General features: G+C 42.4%; 1 protein-coding gene across 5 annotated transcripts; it reads left to right on the top strand.

The window, feature by feature from the left end:
- Nucleotides 1-1145: 1145 nt before the first annotated feature.
- On the top strand, nt 1146-17795 carry LOC125747346 (scm-like with four MBT domains protein 1). Of its 5 annotated transcripts, none has more exons than XM_049022515.1 (21): nt 1146-1274; nt 4926-5001; nt 5130-5224; nt 5576-5816; nt 5915-6003; nt 6359-6611; nt 7181-7281; nt 8995-9096; nt 9290-9449; nt 10972-11054; nt 11312-11438; nt 11962-12075; nt 12338-12383; nt 12490-12557; nt 12638-12780; nt 12882-12991; nt 13357-13532; nt 13627-13802; nt 13889-14098; nt 15912-16013; nt 16166-17795. In XM_049022515.1, exons 2-21 carry the CDS (start codon nt 4977-4979, stop codon nt 16304-16306), a joined length of 2562 nt encoding a protein of 853 aa, XP_048878472.1. In that variant the 5' UTR covers nt 1146-1274; nt 4926-4976; the 3' UTR covers nt 16307-17795. The 5 variants fall into 5 exon arrangements, with proteins under 5 accessions (XP_048878472.1, XP_048878474.1, XP_048878473.1 ...); XM_049022517.1 differs by having other exon boundaries at nt 1147-1274; nt 12341-12383; nt 12493-12557; nt 15909-16013; XM_049022516.1 differs by having other exon boundaries at nt 1148-1274; nt 12493-12557; nt 15909-16013.
- The last annotated feature ends 1031 nt before the right edge of the window (nt 17796-18826 follow it).

The raw sequence follows: 18826 nt of genomic DNA on the forward strand, positions 1-18826 counted from the left end.
AAGTGATATTGGAATCGCCTATCTGCATTTTCATTTAACGTTAACCACCGATTAATGATTTGTATGCATGTGTTTGTATCTATCATCCATCATTATTTATAGTAGCATACAAACCTCCGCGCGTTTTTATTGCAGCATAAAAACATCTGCACGTGCTAGGCCTGTTACATTTTAGACAGTAACATAATGATACATGATTCATATTAGCAATGTGTCCTTTTGTTTAATTTTTTTTAAAACCCAATTTCAATTTACGTTTACTGTAATCTAGGAACGTTTAGGATACGGTGTATTTATCTAAGGCGTAAAAGAAAAATGATAAGCAGACAATACTGATAGGGAGTAACGCGTGTTCATCTACAGTAATACATAAAAACATCGGATTTTATTCTCTGTAATAAAAGGTGTTTGTCGCTACACTTAATATGAACATTTTGCTTTTATATTACTTGTAATAATTACATTTAAATGGCAACATGCCATTTGGTTTCCTTAAGTCAGACTATAAGTATAATTTAATTCGTATTTATGGAATACGTGTGAACAACGCAAACCTATTATGTAGCCTATTACTGAAACTGTGCCAGAATATGCTGAACCTGTGTGCCGGACACGAATACATTCACCGAGAGCTGTTTTCGAGCCCCAGTCGCTTTATCGGTATCTGACAGTTTTCAGGTTCATAATAGAGAAAACGTACACAACGGTTAAGTTTCACGTCTAACTTCTTGTTCGCCGTTATGGACAAGACTGTAAATTGATAATAGGCTAATATTGAACATATTCTATAGACTGTCACTGCCTGTAATTTCTGAGCCTTAATCATAACTATAACCGTTAATTATAACAATGAAGTGAGACGCCGTGGTTGTTGTTTTATATTACTTAAAGATATTATTTTATCGATATTCAGGGTATCGGAATGAGTCTCTAAATAAAGCGGAATAAAGTACATAACGAATAAGGTCCGCCTTCGCCTCGCAAGGCACCACACAAAGAAATGCGATATTTTTTTTACTCCCTTAAATTATGTATCTTAAGCAAAATACTGCCTTATTGGCTATATTTGTACACAAATAAAAGTGGAAAGTCCAGCTATTATATGAAAAAGCAAATAATTTCACATGTTTCTTGAAAACCCGGTAAAAAGTGACCGTACGTTTAGGCGGCTGCGCATGCGCAGTAGGATCCTGTGCCATATTGGAATGAGGTTATGACCGACCAGTCGGACGGAGGTGCAGCATCTAAAATCAACTTTATAAAACTCTGATCAGGTGAGATTCACGCTTGTAATTAATCTCTTAGGTAGAGCTAAAGATGTCCTAACGAATTAATATAATCGAATTGCTGTGGGCTGCGTATACGTCTTTTTTCCCTCTGCCAAAGATGCTGGTTAGGGCTCAGTTGGGTCTAAGCGCTCCTGCGTTTCGGTAACTTAGAGGGGCAAAGCGCATCGCATCCAGGCTGCCCGACACATTGCTCATCGTACACTCATCTTAGCAGTTTGACTAGAGAAAAGGTAGTTGAAATTAAAACCTCCGTTTTCTCTCCGTATTGCTTTTGGAAATCGTTATTGCATTAAAGTTGAGGTTGTCTACGTCATAGTACCGATTGGAATAAACTGGCCGTAAATAAATGCTGCGTTATCGTCAGTCATAGGAAACTGTTCCAACCTGAAGTCCATGTCTCTCCGAACACGAAATTTTACTGCGCACCCAAGCCGCGGTTCGCTCTGAATGGCTTGCGAATGTGTTTAGGTTTCTGAATTGCAGTTTGTCATTGTGTGTTGACGACCAAACATTTTAAGTTGTCATGAACTAAGTTGACAATCGAATGAAGTGCTGAGTATTCCAATATAGCGCAAAACATTTTTTTCCACTAACATTTCAATGAGTAATTCGAGTGGACACGGAAGTAGTTCAGACACGGATAAACAGATAATAGCGATGTGCCGCGTCGTACTGTGGAGTTTAACCCGAAAGATACGGTACTTCCCCCGCCAATCTACAGTCAAGGTCATCGTTTTTTGAAATCTTTTTGCGTTGGTAGTTTTCTTCTCGACCCCTCCAAAATTACAGTAAATACAATAGTTCAGTTGAGCTCCGTGAGGTTAGTATGTGAGTGTGGTCTACAGGCTGCACATGTCCAGGCAGCTGGGTGTTTGGGCTTAAGTATGGAAACTGGGGTTGTGGGTCATGCCCATCCCCCTCTTTTAATCACTTTATTGGCTCCTTTTTTGAATATTTAAATTACTCTGAATTGAGCTGCATGCCTCCATGGTTGGGGGTTTGAATCCCACCTTTGCTCTGTGTGTATGGAGTTTGCAAATTTGTCCTGCAGTTGCACAGGTTTTTTCCTTTAGTTCAAAAAATGCGGTTAGTTGAAACGGTATCTCTAAATTGGCAGTTATGTGTGATTTATATGATTGTCTGTGCATGTGCCTATACTATGCAGAAATGTTGTGCCCTTAGACAAAACATCAGCCCCCCACCCCAATTTACATATTTCAAAGGTTCCTGTCAAGTGCTGGGCCCTCTTAATCTCCCATGGTATCCATGCCCCACAGTAGACTGGCATCCTATCCAGGATGCCCTCTGACTCATGCCCTCTGCATTCTGGGCTAAGCTGTTAGCTCACTTGAATTCTGTATTGGATGAGTGGAAACACACTGATATTGCTGCAATAGTTTTATGGATTATAATTGGCTAAGTAATACAAGGAAGTATTAAGTAGGTCAAATAAACATTTAGCTGATTTTGTGTAGTTTTAACACTACACCGCATGTCTGTTATTTGTTAATGATTTTATTATGGTCTTAGGGGCTCAAATGTAAGTGACTTAGAGGTCGGGTATTTCTGCTATATGCAGTCTCAGAGCTTATTGAATATTCTTATTCAATCAACAGTCATTCAGTTCAGTCACTGGACTGTTCATGTGCTTAAATGAAAAGTTAACATTTCCTGGATGTTTAGATTTTTTGTTTATATGGCTCATTCTAAACGTCAGTAACGTTTGAGGAATTGGTTGGTTCAGTCTTTTTCATGTCTTCCTGTACTCCCCGACCTGATGTGTATATGTGCTGTGTAAGACTAAGTGTAGCCTCTGTTATTTGGGGGGGAAGTCATTCCACTTCCTGTTGCTGAATTTTTGTCGTGGAAGAGGTTTACGGCTGGGATGTCGTTTCTGCCGTGGAATGTCCTGGGGCTTACAGGAACTTCTCCTCTGTGTAGTTGACCAGTGGATTGCTTGTAAGGAAAAAGGCAAGTCCCTCTCACCTGTTGTCTGCAGTCACAAACAGAGCTTCCTGTGTATTTATTGATGGACTGCGGGCTGCTGATGAGCCGGTGCGTCACACTTTGGTACTCATACTGCAGTTTGAATTTGGAGCTCTAGTCTATCTTCAGTAACTTTGGTCACTCCAAATGCATGTGTCACCTGTGTTGTGTGTAGGACTTGGATACTGTGTATCCTTAATCTTCTTATCTACTGTTCTCCTGCATCGCATGACCACCTCCCACTACTTTGAGGTATACTTATGAATGAATGTCTTTCCCCTTTTGGTTATTTTGAGGATTCAGAGACATTTGGCCTAGTCTGTCCTCCTTTCCCTTTCGCTGGATCAGTAGCAGGGTTTGATGTTTTCATCAGGTTGCTCACACCTTGAGGGCTTCATGTTTTCAGTGTTTTTAAATAATGATTTAGATTGTGAAAGTCAGTGGAATGTTCTCATGAAGTCACACATAACTGCTGCTTTTGTAGTGATTTTGTGCTGGATTTGATGTGGTTTTCATGCTGCTGTTTGGCCGATTCCCCTTAGGATCAGACTGGGTTCCAGTGTAAACCGTCAGCTGATGAATTGTTCTCCGCTTTGGGTATAGGTGTGTCCATGTGGGGTGTTTAACCTGCTTAAGTCTTTTTTGAGTGAGTTTCAGTTTTTATAAATATGCTTTATCCTGGGGCGTGGGTTGGGCTGTCTTTTGTCTAATTTTATTGGATCTAGGTCTTCCACATTCAAATTCAATACCCAGGTTCCACCACAAAGTCATGATCATAATCTCTCCTCTTTTTAAAGTGTATTCAGCCATCTTCTTTTTCATCCTTCCTTCCAAACGTAAATTTTTAACTTGGGGACATTTCAAACAGCTCTTAGGTTCTGGATGTAGACAAAGCAGGATTGACATGCCCCTGTAATGGCACGTGTGTTTGTCAGTGTATTTGCTAAATCTGTGTGCAAGGCAAATCTTTATGGGAGAGTGTGATTCTGGCTTTGAGAGAGTTTGGAAGTTTTCTTGGTTTTGCACTTGAAAAAATTAAGGTGGAGAAGGTTTTTGAGAGCATGCTAAAACAGTGAGATGGCTCTCAGCTCAGGGGGCGTTTGTCAGTGGCGCCAGTTGTTGGGTTTCCACTCTCCACTGTCAAACTTTCCTTAAGGTGTGTCATTTTTGTCACACAGATATATACGTATTTCCTTGGTAGTGGGCTGGGGCAGGGCCACCAGCCAGGTTTTGGGTGGGAGGCACTTGAGTCATTTCAGCTTTTGCTGAGCTGACAGTTCTACCCAACCTTTAATACCGCTGGATATTTTTACTGGAGTAATTCAGATGCCTGAAGGTTGCCAGTATTCCTATACCTTTAAGATGAGTCTCCCCTTTAAAAGCAGTGTTCATTTCTCACCCGGCCAAATACAAAGCTGCTAGTGAACAATGAGACATATGTAACCTCTCCAGTGAGAGAGAATCCATTGATGCCCAGATCTGGGGTGTCCATAATTTGTCCTCGAACAAAGAACAACAAAATACAGCCACTGGGAGAGAGGGGCAGGCCAATGAAGAATAGAGGACAGTTTCACGCTTAAAAAAAGGTGGGAGAGGCAAGTCTGTGGTAGTTTGTCATCGATCTCATGTTTACTCCGCACTTTACTGCAGGTGGGCTGTGGAGCAGAAGAAGGATTTCAGGGTTCCTGCTGGTTATCCATCATGCATTGCGGTCTTCTGGAGGCTGGTGAGATGACTTCTGTTTTTATGTTTCAAATGAAGCAAATGAAATGGAAGGAGTTCCAGTGTGAAACGTTAATGCATAAGGAGTGATTCAGAGGACTGTTACATGGATAACATGCAAGTATGTTTCAGAGGGGGCTTCGGGGCAGGAAGACTCCGACTTCAACTGGGAGGAGTACCTCGAGGAGCAGGGAGCTTCTGCTGTGCCCCACTCTGCCTTCAAACACGTGAGTCTGACAAACTGTCACACACTTTACTTGCTGATGAATGTTTTTATTTTTTGTTTTAATTTGTCCTTTGTACACATGGGCGGTGATAATACAGCTTTTGGTCCCCAACCTAGATGAGACTATATTCTGTATTTTTCAGGGCCCCTGTCACCCAGGAGCTCTAGGAATGATCCCAAGTTTCCCCCCCTTCACGATGCCCCAGTGTGTACATAGTAGAATGGATTTTTTGTTTCCTGCAGACCATAATTCCAGATAAACAGAAAAATGTTGGGGTGGGGGGTTGTTCACGCAGCAGTACTGGCACCACCTGACTTTTCTATAGGAGTAATGTGCCCCGCCCACCCACAGGTGGACCTGGGCTTGCAGACTGGACTCAGCCCTGGCATGAAGCTGGAGGTGCCCCTGCGTGACTCACCTGACACCTACTGGGTGGCCACTATCATTACCACCTGTGGCCAGCTGCTGCTATTGCGCTACGAGGGCTTCCATGATGACCGCAGAGCCGACTTCTGGTGTGACATCATGACTGCAGACCTGCATCCCATTGGCTGGAGCCGGCAGCAGGGCCAGCTTATGAAGCCTCCAGAGGGTGAGAGAGAGAAAGGGAGGCTTTTTGTGATTTCCAGTATCATTTCCTCATTGCTTATAGTGCTCTGGTTGCTTTTTCTTTTATCCTGTTACCCTCAGGCATCCGAGAGAAACATGAGCACTGGGAAACTCTTCTGGAAAATGTGCTGTCAGAGGCCTGCAGCGTGCCAGCCAACCTGCTGGATGGGGTGAGCTCTGGATGGGTGCCCTGTGGGATTGTTGGGTAATGATGCGGACTAGACAGGTTGAGCGGTATATGGCACTGGCGAAGGTATTGGACGGCTGAACTGATGGGAAAGACAGGCTTTTATACAGCTGGGTCTGAGAGATGTTCTGCTTTGTTTTGGGGGTGGTATGTCAGATGAATATTTGCATTGATTAAAAGAATAATACTCGTGACAGACTTTGAGTTTAGGGTCAAAGCATTTTGCCAAGTAAGGATCCATTAAGTTAAACAAAGGCTTTCCCAGACAACCACTAGTAAGTTATGGAATGAAAGGATAAAGCAAACTTGCACATCCGTATGTTCTCTGTTCCTGACAGCCTCACCGTGGGAAGAACCCACTGGATCTGCTGGCACCGGGGGCCAGTGTGGAGCTGCAGGACCCAGCTGATACCGCTGCTGCCTGGGGAGCTACCATTGAGGACAATGTGGGGGGGAGGCTGTGCCTCCGTTACGCCGGTACCGAGGAGATGGCCCCCACACATGGCAAGATCTGGCTCTTTTATCTGCACCCGCTGCTGCACCCACCTGGCTGGGCCAAAGAACATGGCTGCGTCCTCATTCCCCCTGCTGGTCAGTGTCGGTATTACACTACAGTCAGAATATAAGGAAATAAATACTTTTTTTGAAGCCACATTGGTGGTGCAACAATGATCGTATTTATACACATTTTTGAAAGTAGGCAGTGCATGACATGAATGATGCTAATATTTGAATTATGTAAAAATGAAGGATGTTTGTAATAGAAATAAAGAACACATTAGGTACAGAATAGAAAAATCTCACCCACACAATCTCAGTAGAGATTTTTATATTTCTGTATGGGTGTAGAAAATGGAAATGTGCTTTTCAGTAACAATTTAAATAGTACCCTATAAGTTGTTTGTCTGCTTAATAATTTTTTTTATATGTAATTTTATGCCATTGAAGGGTGTGTACATGTATACAGTGCATTTGTAAATTGTTTGTGTTTACGCCACGTATCTGGGCATTTACTGCCTTTTGTTTACATGTGAGTTTGTTTATTCCAAACATGTGTGAGCTTAGCAGACGGTGTGTCTTTACAGTGTATAGCGAATGCCCAGTGTACCCTCTTCTACCCCCAGCACACTGCCTGTTCAGCTTATTCTTCTGTATTGCAGTTATCCGAGACGTTCAGAGAGATGCAAAGTGGGATGAAGTTCAGCAGCAAATCAGCAACCAGAAGCATGATGGAACGGTGGCTGAGGGGCTGAAGCTCAAGGTTTGTGCCCTTGGCAGCCGTGCTATGTCGACCTGACCAGTTCTTTTTAGAGCCGGATCCAACTGTCTGGTCACATTTCTGCTCATTTATGCATGAAATTACACCAACTCCCAGAGTGTGTCTTTTCATATAAGCTAAGATTTATGGGTAACAGAGACTTGGGTGTGCTCAGCTATAAGAACAAAATTCAATGTTGTAAGGTATATAGTGATTTAACAGATACTGGCTGAGAATACCTAGGGGTGGGCGGATGGCAAAAACATCATCACAATTTTTTATTATCCAGGATCTAATCGCAATTCTTTTTCATGTTGGTTTTTAAGAATATTTTTCAATTCACTGAAGAGTACAACCAAATTAGAACAAAAGAAATTTTACAAACGAGAGGAGGCCATTCGGCCCATCAAGCTCGTTTGGGGAGAACTTGCCTAATAGCTCAGAGTTATTAAAGTCTTATGTAGCTCTGATTTAAAGGAACCCATGGTTTTAGCTTGCACTATGCTACCAGGAAGACTATTCCATACTCTAACTACACGCTGTGTAAAGAAGTGCTTCCTCAAATTAATTTTAAAATGTTCTACCGCTAATTTCCACTTATGTCCACAAGTTCTAGTATTTAAGCTAATATTGAAATAGCCATTTGCCTGAACAGCATCCAGACCTGTTAGAATCTTATACACTTGGATCATGTCCCTCCTTAATCTCCTTTGCTCGAGGCTAAACAGATTCAACTTGGCTAACCTCTCCTCATACAACATTCTCCTCCAAGTCCAGAAATCATTCTCGTAGCCCTACGTTGCACCCTTTCCAAGCCAGCAATGTTCTTCTTAAGGTGTGTTGACCAAACCTGCACACAATATTCTAGGTGGGGTCTTACCAAGGAATTATATAGTCGTAGCATCACCTCATTTAAACTCCACACACCTAGAGATGTAACCCAACATTCTGATCCCATTGTAGCCTCTCTGCTGCTAGATCAGTATCTGCTACACCACCCACCTTGGTGTCGTATGCAAAATTAACCAGTTTACTGTATGTATTGGTGTCAATATCATTAATGTAAATTAGGACCAATAGTGGTCCTAAAACTGAACCCTGAATTCCCCTATTAAAAAACAAAAATGAAAAATAGTCCTATAAGGTTTTAACCCTAAAAGAAAAAATATTACTTATGCTGAATTCTTTTTATGAACCAAATCTTCCATATCATCCATACCACTATGTTGCCAAATAGGGAATGTGTTGCATGTTGTGCATTGCGTGTTGAGACAAGTGCGCAAAAGGGAAGAGAGGAAGAAGTAGGTAATACCTACTGCTTGCTGTTACCGGTTTATTAATGTATCAAAACGGATTTGACTGACAAACAACTTTAGATGCGTGTATGAGCTATATAACTGCAACTCATAGAATGTGCACCGTGTTGTACAATATTGTCAAATCGAACATCCGTAAGAATATCATCAGTATAGGATAAAAAAACCTCCTCTCTCTTTATTTTGACCTGCTCTTTGTTTGCCTTGTGGGTGTTGCTGTCTTGTGTCTTTGGTGATCATGTGGTATGTTTCTTTTTCCTGTTTCTTAGTGCCACCAGCTCAGATTCCTATGGTGTTCTTTTATAAACTCCATTAATTATGATTAGGACCTGGAGGAAGTAAAGTGTGAATCTAGTTTAGTGATAAATTTCTTACGTTTCTGGTCTTTCTTTGCATCCAGGATAAGATACCCACCTCGGCCCATTGCTTCACTGAGGGGATGAAGCTAGAAGCTATAGATCCAATTGCTCCTTTCCACATCCGCCCCGCCACGGTCACCAAGGTAACCTCATGTCTGCATTTGTTTCCTATACTCACAAGTGCAGACTGGCCAGAAGGTCTTCTAGATGTTCACAGTCATCTTGACGTTTTAGTAGTAGGAACAAAAAAGCTCCACAACAACTGAACTAGTGGATACATAGCAGGAGACAGACAGCATGATTGAGGGCAGAGCATCACCTGTCTCTTCTCTCCAGGTGTTTACCAGCATGTATTTCCTGGTGGAGATGGATGAACTGAGGGGGAATTCTAGTGGGAGAGGTGGAGGGCCAGCCTTCCTGTGCCACCGGGACAGTGTGGGGATTCTGCCCGTGCAGTGGAGTTTCAAGAACGGCATCCAGCTAACTCCCCCACCAGGTGAAGGATCAAGCTCAGAGGGCCCATCCCTTCTGCCCCAGCAGACACCGCTGGAGAGTTTTAGAGGGTGGTTCAGAAATAGCTGCACATGACAAACGTCTTACAGGTGCACTGTCACTGTTATTGAGTGAGCAGTGGACAGCGTAACTGAGACAAAGACACAAAAAGATAGTTTGAAGACTATTACGTGCAGGTTTGGTCACATCACCTTAAAAAGGACATAGAATCTGTTCAGCCTCAAACAGAGGAGATTAAGGGGGGACATGATCCAGGTATATAAGATTCTAGCAGGTCTGGATGCTGTTCAGCCAAATAGTCACTTCAATATTACTTTAAATACAAGAACTTGTGGCCATAGGTAGAAATTAGCAGGAGAACGTTTTAAACTTGATTTTAGAAAGCACTTCTTTACACAGTGTGTAGTTAGAGTAACAATAAGAACTATACAAACGAGAAGAGGTCATTCGGCCCATCAAGCTCGCTTGGGGAGAACTAAACTAATAGCTCAGAGTCATTAAAATCTTATCTAGCTCTGAACTCAAGGATTCAGCTTGCACTACATTATCAGGAAGGCTATTCCATACTCTGACTACACGCTGTGTAAAGAAGTGCTTCCTTAAATCCAGCTTGAAATGTTCTCCTGCTAATTTCCACCTATGGCCACGAGTTCGTGTATTTAAACTAATGCTGAAGTAACTATTTGGTTGAACAGCATCCAAACCTGTTAGAATCTTATAAACCTGGATCATGTCCCCCCTCAGTCTCCTTTGCTTGAGACTGAACAGATTTAGCTCAAGTAACCGTTCCTCGTATGACATTCCTCTAAGACCAGGAATCATTTTTGTGGCCCTACGCTGCACCTTTTCTAAGGCCACAATGTCCTTTTTAAGATATGGTGACCAAACCTGCACACAATATTCTAGGTGAGGTCTCACCAAGGAATTGTATAATCTTAGCATATATTGAATAATCTTCCTATTAGTGTACTGCAAGCTAAAACCTTGGATTCCTTTAAATCTGAGCTAGATAAGATTTTAATAACTTATACTTAAGTTGAATTCTAATAGCTAATAGTGGAATTCTCCCCCAACAAACTTAATGGGCCAAATGGCCCCCTCTTATTTGTAAATTTCTTATGTTCATAAATATGAGCTGAGGAGAAGATAGCTGTGAGGTCTTGATTAGTCCTGCTTCAAAGGGAAATCAGTTGTGGTATTTAAATTAATTACAGTTTGTGCAGCAGCATAATGAATTAAATGGAGAAGTTTTACCCCTTGCAGGAAGCTATGGTTTAGTCATTTACTTTGTAGCCATGCATCCACGTTCAGTCATTTTCACTGCAGCCGTGCCTCTGCTTGCTGAATCCACGTTTGGTCATTTTCACTGCAGCCGTGCCTCTGCCCGTTGAATCCGCGTTCGGTCATTTTCACTGCAGCCGTGCCACTGCTTGCTGAATCCACGTTCGGTCATTTTCACTGCAGCCGTACCTCTGCCCGCTGAATCCACGTGTGTCTTTGTGTAGGGTACCAAGGCCAGGACTTTGACTGGGCTGACTACCTGAAACAATGTGGGACAGAGGCCGCGCCCCAGCACTGCTTCCCAGTGGTGAGCTGGAGACACTGAATGTTAGACTGACTCGCTATCCAACTCCAATGTGACGTTGTAGATGGTGGAATGACTCAGTCACAAATCTATGACCAGTGGAACACAGAATTGTTCTTGTGTTTGCCATTAGGTCTAATGCCAGTTATTTTTTATTAAAGTAATTGGTTTCTGTATCTCCTGAGGAACGATGGACAATACTTGCATGTTGTGCACATGCATCCCAGCTGATATGGCATTTGACTGTTTCCATATTTAAGGAGTCATCGGTTCATAGCTTCAGGGAATCAATGAAACTGGAGGCTGTGAACCCTCTATCCCCTGAGCACATCCATGTGGCAACCGTCACCAAGGTCAGAGGTCAATACATCTGGCTGAACCTGGAAGGTAGGCTTATTCAGGGAATACAAATAAATGAAAGGGCTGTGGTCTAATTCTGGGGAAAAACCTTTTGTCTTTTAAGCAATTTCAGCAGTGTTACGATTCGTTTCACATATACTTCAATGTGATTCAGTTCTTACTGTGTACTATTTAGATCAGTTTAACAAAAGTATTCTACTTTTGAAGTCAAAAAATATATGCTCCATTTCTCACTGAGACTCCAGGTAACAGAAGTTGAAGAAAAGATAATAAGGCAGTGCCATTAATGACACGATGACTTTATCGACAGCTTTTGTTTTGAGCCCAAATGGGGATTCTTAGTGATGTACCTGTATCATACACGTGGAGGACAGGAAACAGAAGCTGTCAGAGGAGCTAAGGAATTCAGCCATGTTTTATTTTACTTTTACTGTGGCTGAACCTTCCTGTCTATCTATATATCTATACTCCTTACAGACAACTGGCAAGGTGGCCTGAACCACTGGAGCTGAACTTACCAGATGTTACATTTCAATGTCTTTTTTTCCAGGGCTAAAGGAATCACTTCCAGAGGTGATCGTCCATGTCGACTCCATGGACATCTTCCCGGTCAGCTGGTGTGAGACCAACGGGTACCCTCTCCAGCACACCCGCAAACCCAAAGGTGGGTGTCTGAAACAGAAGAACCCCTCCTGATCTAATATCTTCCACTCCAGTACCTCACGTTTCACCTTCTCTTTTCAGTTACTTCTGCCAAGCTGATAAAAACTATCTGCACTGTGTCAGAATTACTGTTGGGGGCCTGCTTTTCAGCAAACGACAATCTTAGCTATAAGTGAAATGAAAGTGCGCCTTGTGTGGTCGGAGGACTCTCGGCCAAATGGTCCTGAAGGCTGTAATCATTACAAAACATTTTTCTCTCTCAGCAGTTCTGAAGCAGAGGAGAGTGGCTGTAGTTCAACCGGAGAAGCAGTAAGTATGAGGCCCAGTTATGGTGTTTGCGGTAGCTTTGGTGGCTTTGCCCCCCCCCCCCCCCCCCCCCCCACCCCTTACCTGTTGTTTTTGCTCTCCTTCGCAGCAGGGATCCACCCAAAGCCTCGCTTTCAAATGCACCTAGGCATCAGGCCAGCAGCCAGTCGGAGTATGGTGTGTGGAAGCCGTCCGTATGCCTGTCCATGCAGAGGCCTGTATGCTGTTCCGTCTTACCGTATTTTTCTCTGCCCCAGCGGGACAGAACAACGGGAAGTACAGCTGCCCCAAGATCTACTTTAACCATCGGTGCTTTTCTGGGCCTTACCTGAATAAGGGCCGCATCGCCGAGCTGCCGCAGTGCGTGGGACCCGGCAGCTGTGTCCTGGTGCTGAAAGAGGTGAGAGCATGCTTGGGCCAATCTGGGCCGGTCCGCAGGCGCTGCATCTCTGGGGCCACCCTCTCCATCATTCCCTCCTTCCTCTCTTGCAATGGTCGTAGGTGCTGACACTTTTGATCAACACAGCCTACAAGCCCAGCCGGGTGCTGAGGGAGCTGCAGCTGAATGAGGACATGCGATGGCAGGGGCACCGAGAGACGCTCAAGGCCAAGTGAGACAATGTTGCGATTCTCTGGGTTTGACTGACTTCTTATAGACTTCAACCTCTGAAGTGAATAAGAAAGTCTGGTATCTGTACAGCTCCTGTGGCCCAACAACTAGAGCATTGCAGTAGTAATGTGAAGGTCATGGGTTCAAATCCCAGGGAGCACAGATAAATGGTAACCATTTTCTATACTGTAAGACGGTGTAAAAAAAAAGTTACAGATAAATTAGTATAATGAATCTGTATTTCTTGGACCTGTATTTCATGATTGAATATTTTTTACATGCCTGCTCCCCCCCCAAAAAAAAAAAAGATAATGGTTCAGATTCATGTTTCTGATCTCACCTGAGATTCATGGATCTGTCTCCCAGGTACAGAGGCAAGAGCTACCGGGCCACAGTGGAACTGGTGAGGATGGCAGACCAAGTGGCCGAGTTCTGCCGGAGGACCTGCATGAAGCTGGAGTGTTGTCCCAATTTGTTTGGACCGCTCATGGTTCTGGAGCGCTGCTCGGAAAACTGCGCCGTTCTCACCAAGACCAAATACAGTCAGTGACTCGAGGCAGGTTACCTTTCTGTCTTCTGTTATACCTTATCTCAATCTCACATGCATTTTCTCTTCCTGTGTATGTGTGTCTGCAGCACATTACTATGGTAAGAAAAGCAAGCAGGTGGGGCGGCCACCAGGGGGGCAAACCAATCTGAAGGGTGGAGTGAAGAGAGCAGGGAGACGGAGGAAGAAGAGGAAGCACTGCTTCGTTCACAAGAAGAAACGGTCGTCGGCTTCTCTTGACACTTCCCCGGGTGGCTCTCCGCAGGTGTCGTACAAGCACACACGTGAACCAGTGTCACAGATATAGCTTACAGCTCCACACTCAAGCATTCTGTTGGACTCTGCTCCCAGGCTAGTGGTGAAGATGAGGATGACCTGGATGAGGAAGATTCCCTGAGTGAAGACTCCAGTTCAGAGCTGCTGGATGACTCTGAGCAGTCAGAGTGGAAATCCCAGCCCGTGTCGCCAACTCCAGTGGAGACGCCCCCCCACCAACGCCGTCGTCGCAAGACCCACTCACCGGCTTGTCTCGACGATGAGAACCAGCCCTCTGTTGCAAAGGTGTTGACCCTTTCCCCTATACAATAACCCCTTCACATTCATGTGGGTTACATTTCAAAGATCCCCAGAATGTGAACATTTGTGAATTCTTGGGCACCCTTAACTTCAACCTATAATTTTCAGGGAATAATAGCCTGGATGAACATAAAAAATCTATTTATTACCAATTTCTAAACAAATAGTACTGTACTGTAAACTTTGCATGATTTCCTATATAGACCTTTTAATATAGTATACAAACTATCTAAATTATCTTCATATATGTACAAAGTTACTACTGTACTGCACTGGGAAAAGTACATTTTGGACCCATTATTAAAAATGCTAAATTACCGACACTGAAAAGTTACTGTGAGATATGCGAGATTCCATACTCCAGACAGATAATACGCAAGCGAGGCTGTTTGCTGAGACAAATTGTTAGGCACACTCAAGCCAAGTCTACTAGCATGCATTTACACTAACAAATATCATATATCACTAATATTTATATATTATATGATTCTGTGTGATCCAAATCATTTTCTGTGTTGATTATTTTGATGTCATGTTCAAGTTTCCGCGATCTTACAGCAAACTCCCATAATATTCCGGGTTAGTAGTTCACGGCCAACTCGCAAATGTAAAAATCTGTGCATGTAAGAACATAAGAAATTTACAAATGAGAGGAGGCCATTCGGCCCATCAAGCTTGTTTGGGGAGAACTTAACTAATAATTCAGAGTTGTTAAAATCTTATCTAGCTCTGATTTAAAGGAATCCAGGGTTTTAGCTTGTGCTACACTAAGGGAGCACAAGACTATTCCATGGAATACTATTCCATACTCTACACTTCTGTGTAAAGAAGTGCTTCCTCAAATCAATTGTAAAGTGTTAATTTCCACCTATGGCCATGCGTTCTAGTATTTCAAACTAATATTGAAGTAGCCATTTGGCTGATCAGCATCCAGGCCTGTTAGAATCTTATATACCTGCACCCTCTGTACCCTTATTCTCCTTTGGTCACTGCTGAACAGATTCAGTTCAGCTAACCTCTCATAAGACATTCCTCTAACACCAGGAATCATTCTTGTAGCCCTGTATTGTACCATTTACATTTACTATATCAATTTCATTTTCAATTATAAGGCCCTTACAATCCTGCAAATTAATGATTTATAGCTCTTTTGGAGTTAAAATATTGGAAGAAACTTTTAATGTCATCCTTAGCCTCCAATGCAGTCTTGCTTTCCACATTGCTCTTAGCAAATCTAATGTTATTTTTTAACTCAACCTGTAGACTTAGATACTCCTGCTTTATTTTGAAATCATTATTTAATTTCCATTTGTGGAAGAGAGCCCTTTTCCTCCTGACTTTATTCTTAATTTCCTTAGTAAACCACCTTGGTTGTAGTTTCCTAGATTTAGATTTGCTGGAAACAGGTATGAAGTTTTCTTGCACTTGCAAGAATGTGTTTTTGCAAAATTCCCATGCCTCTTCAACAGTTTTGCAATTGACCTCCATCCAGTTTACAGTTTCTAATTTCAGTCTCATACCATTAAAGTTAACCTTCCTAACATTGTATATGTGAAGGGGTTACTGTAGTGCATCACTTTACCTGTAGTATAGTTGAGGTGCATTTATTTGTAAATGTGCTGTACCCTAATAATATTTATGTAGTTCCAGGTCTAGTATTGTGGGATATGGAGTTTTAGTACCAAGTCCTTCAAATCCATCAGAGCTTCACATAATGTCCTGATGGCTTAGTCTCTCTTGAAAATCATGAAAGCTCCTCACGTGTCTGTTAATCTTTGTGTCTGGCTGTCCCCAGAAGCTGTGTTTGGACAGCAGCCCCTTGGAATGGAGTGTGGCAGATGTAGTGCGTTTCATCCGCACTACTGACTGTGCTCCACTGGCACGCATCTTCTTTGATCAGGTACTGAAAATAGCGTTTAGTTAACTGGTTCTTATTTACTGATTTAATGCTCATAAATAAGCTGACCCTCTACCCATATCTGACTACATGTGACCTTCCCTACCCTGATCTCCTTCTGCGCTATTGGTGACCAAGGTTGTATATGTCTCCAGGAGATTGACGGGCAGGCCCTGCTGTTGCTGACGCTCTCTACTGTGCAGGAGTGCATGGACCTGAAGCTGGGGCCGGCAGTCAGGTTATGCCACCACATCGAAAGGGTCAAGCTAGCCTTCTACCAGCAGTATGCTGACTGAGGTGCCCTCAGAACCACACAGTTGGCTATGTGGCTGCCCTGCCATGCCCCACATCCACTCCTACTGGAGTCATTGAATAAGAGTGATGGATTTCTAAAATATTTTTGCCATTTTGCATCACCACAGACGCTTGTTGAGGTGTGGCAGGGATGATTTGGCGGCCATTAGCTGACAGATGCAATAATGCAAGCACAAGAAGACTGGGGAACAGGATCTCGCTTCCTGGTTCATTATTTATACTATGTGGAGTATACATTGGTGTATCTATGAGTGTGTGTGTGTGTGTGTGTGTGTGTGTGTGTGTGTGTGTGTGTGTGTGTGTGTGTGTGTGTGTGTGTGTGTTGAAGAGTTAACGGACTTCCTCACATAGGAAAAAGCAGAACACCTAAAATTGTTGGTTTTGATTTTTGGCATTAGATATAGTGACTGAAAAAGTACTTCCGACACAATGGTTGCAGGTTCACATAATCTGACGGACTCTATTGCTTTAATCATAAATTACAATGCTTGCCCAGATTGCTTCAGTAAACATCTCGACAAAAGTGTTGCTTTTTAATAAAAATGTTTGCTAAGCAAATCAAAAATTATCTTCACTCCGTCAGTCATGTTTTTGCCTGTTACTTTGGCATTATTAGAAATTTGGGCTTGTAGTACTATTTGAGGTTTAAATATTTGCTTTCTGAGTGAAATTTACACGGCTTCTTGCCAATAAGATTTCTGGTTAATATCTTGTCAGAGGGCCAGTTTTAGAATAGCCCTGAATGTGGCAGTGTTCTACATTACACACTTCTGATTTTTTAATGATGCATGACCGACACCAGGAACATATTTGCCTTTGCATTAAACCTGAATCTTATAAATCAGTGGTTCCCAGACCTTCAAAACATTTGCTCTTTTCTGGGAGATAGTCTGATTTAACCAGGTAATATCCAAGCCTTATACTAATCTTCAAAAATGTGTGGAATGACAGGGGGAAAGGTCTGGGACCTGTATCAGGCCACTAGCCTGTCACGACTTCAGAATAGGCTGGCTTATATTTTCGCTGAAGCTCTTTTTTTAAACTTCCGGAGCTGTATTGCTTTGTTTGTGTAGTAAGGTGACCTGCCTGGTATTTCAGCTGGAAGTTCTTAAGATAATCCGATCTTTCTGATTCTGCAGCCATTGAGGAAAGGCACTGGGTGCAGCCCGGGCCTGGCTCTGGAATGTGTAATTGTGTCTTTTTCCAAAGATGAGCTGTGTATATTAACAGGTGCTCTGGAAATTGAAAAGGCAGAAAATGGAAAATGTAGATTTGAAAAGCCTCTCTTCGCATCACACTCTTCAAGCCTGTCATATGACATCAGTACTGAAAAATCCTCAACAGCCATATGAATTGTTGAATTTAGTGCCATGTAAATTTATTTGTATGTACATTTGTGGAAAATGGGTATTTAAAAGCTAACACTTGCAAGTATTTTCAAATAAACATTAATATGTGGTTCTTTTTTAACTTTTAAGACATGCTCAATCTGTATATAGTGTGGAAGGAACAATGTGAGACATACTGTACTTGTCTGGCAGAAGTGCGAACTAACTGCATACAAGTAAAATCTCTGCTCATTTTTGTCACTGTTGTTTGGATAAAGCATATGTGTTGCATTTAAAGCCAGAATGTGGGAGACTAAGTTTATCAATGAAATACCACACCATGCATTTACAGGTATGTTACAGGTCCCACTTTGGAAATTTCCCCTGATTTTTTAAAAAATTTATTTATTTTTAAATTATGTTTAATAACTGAGATGTTCTATTCCCACAGATTTTAAGCTTTGGTTAAGAACTCATGTTGTGAGAGGGTGAATGGGGCTTTGGGTTAAATTTTATTTTCTGTAAATTAAATATAAATTTCTTGGATAAATAAAAGATGAGTCTATTCACCCATTATTAAAATCTTTGCTCTTTTGCATATCAGTTGTTGACAACAACAACCAAAAACCCAGATGTTTTTTGAGTGGAAGAAAGGTCTGGTTCATGCAGCATTAGGGTTGAAGTGCTGACTGCGGCTGTTGATGAGTTAGTGTTAAAATTTGTGGCTTATTTTCAGAGAGTTGTATCAGATAATCCATCCATTCATCTTCCAACTGCTTAAGCTGGTCAGCGTCATAGGCAGGGGCCTAGGGCAGTGGTACACCCTGAACAGGATGCCCATCTTTGAACAGTACCATTCAGAAATCTGGACACACCTGCTTTTAATAAATTTGGCTCTATTTTAGCTCTACTATTCACCTTTTACTAAAAGGCCTTGATGCCATGAAGCAGTACATCACAAATATTGCAAGGACTAAGAAACGTGTTCACTATCTCAATTTTCTCATTTTAGACTTCAAAGTAGCCCCCTTTTGCGTCAATGACAGCATTGTATACTGTTGGCATTCTTTCAACCAGCTTCTAGATGTAGCCACCTGGAATGCTTCTCCAACAGTCCTGAACGAATCTCCACAAGTTCTGGGCACAAGTTGATTACTTTGTTCTTACTCTTTG

This window comes from Brienomyrus brachyistius, chromosome 8 (genome assembly GCF_023856365.1).
Source record: "Brienomyrus brachyistius isolate T26 chromosome 8, BBRACH_0.4, whole genome shotgun sequence".
NCBI classification, from domain to species: Eukaryota; Metazoa; Chordata; class Actinopteri; order Osteoglossiformes; family Mormyridae; genus Brienomyrus; species Brienomyrus brachyistius.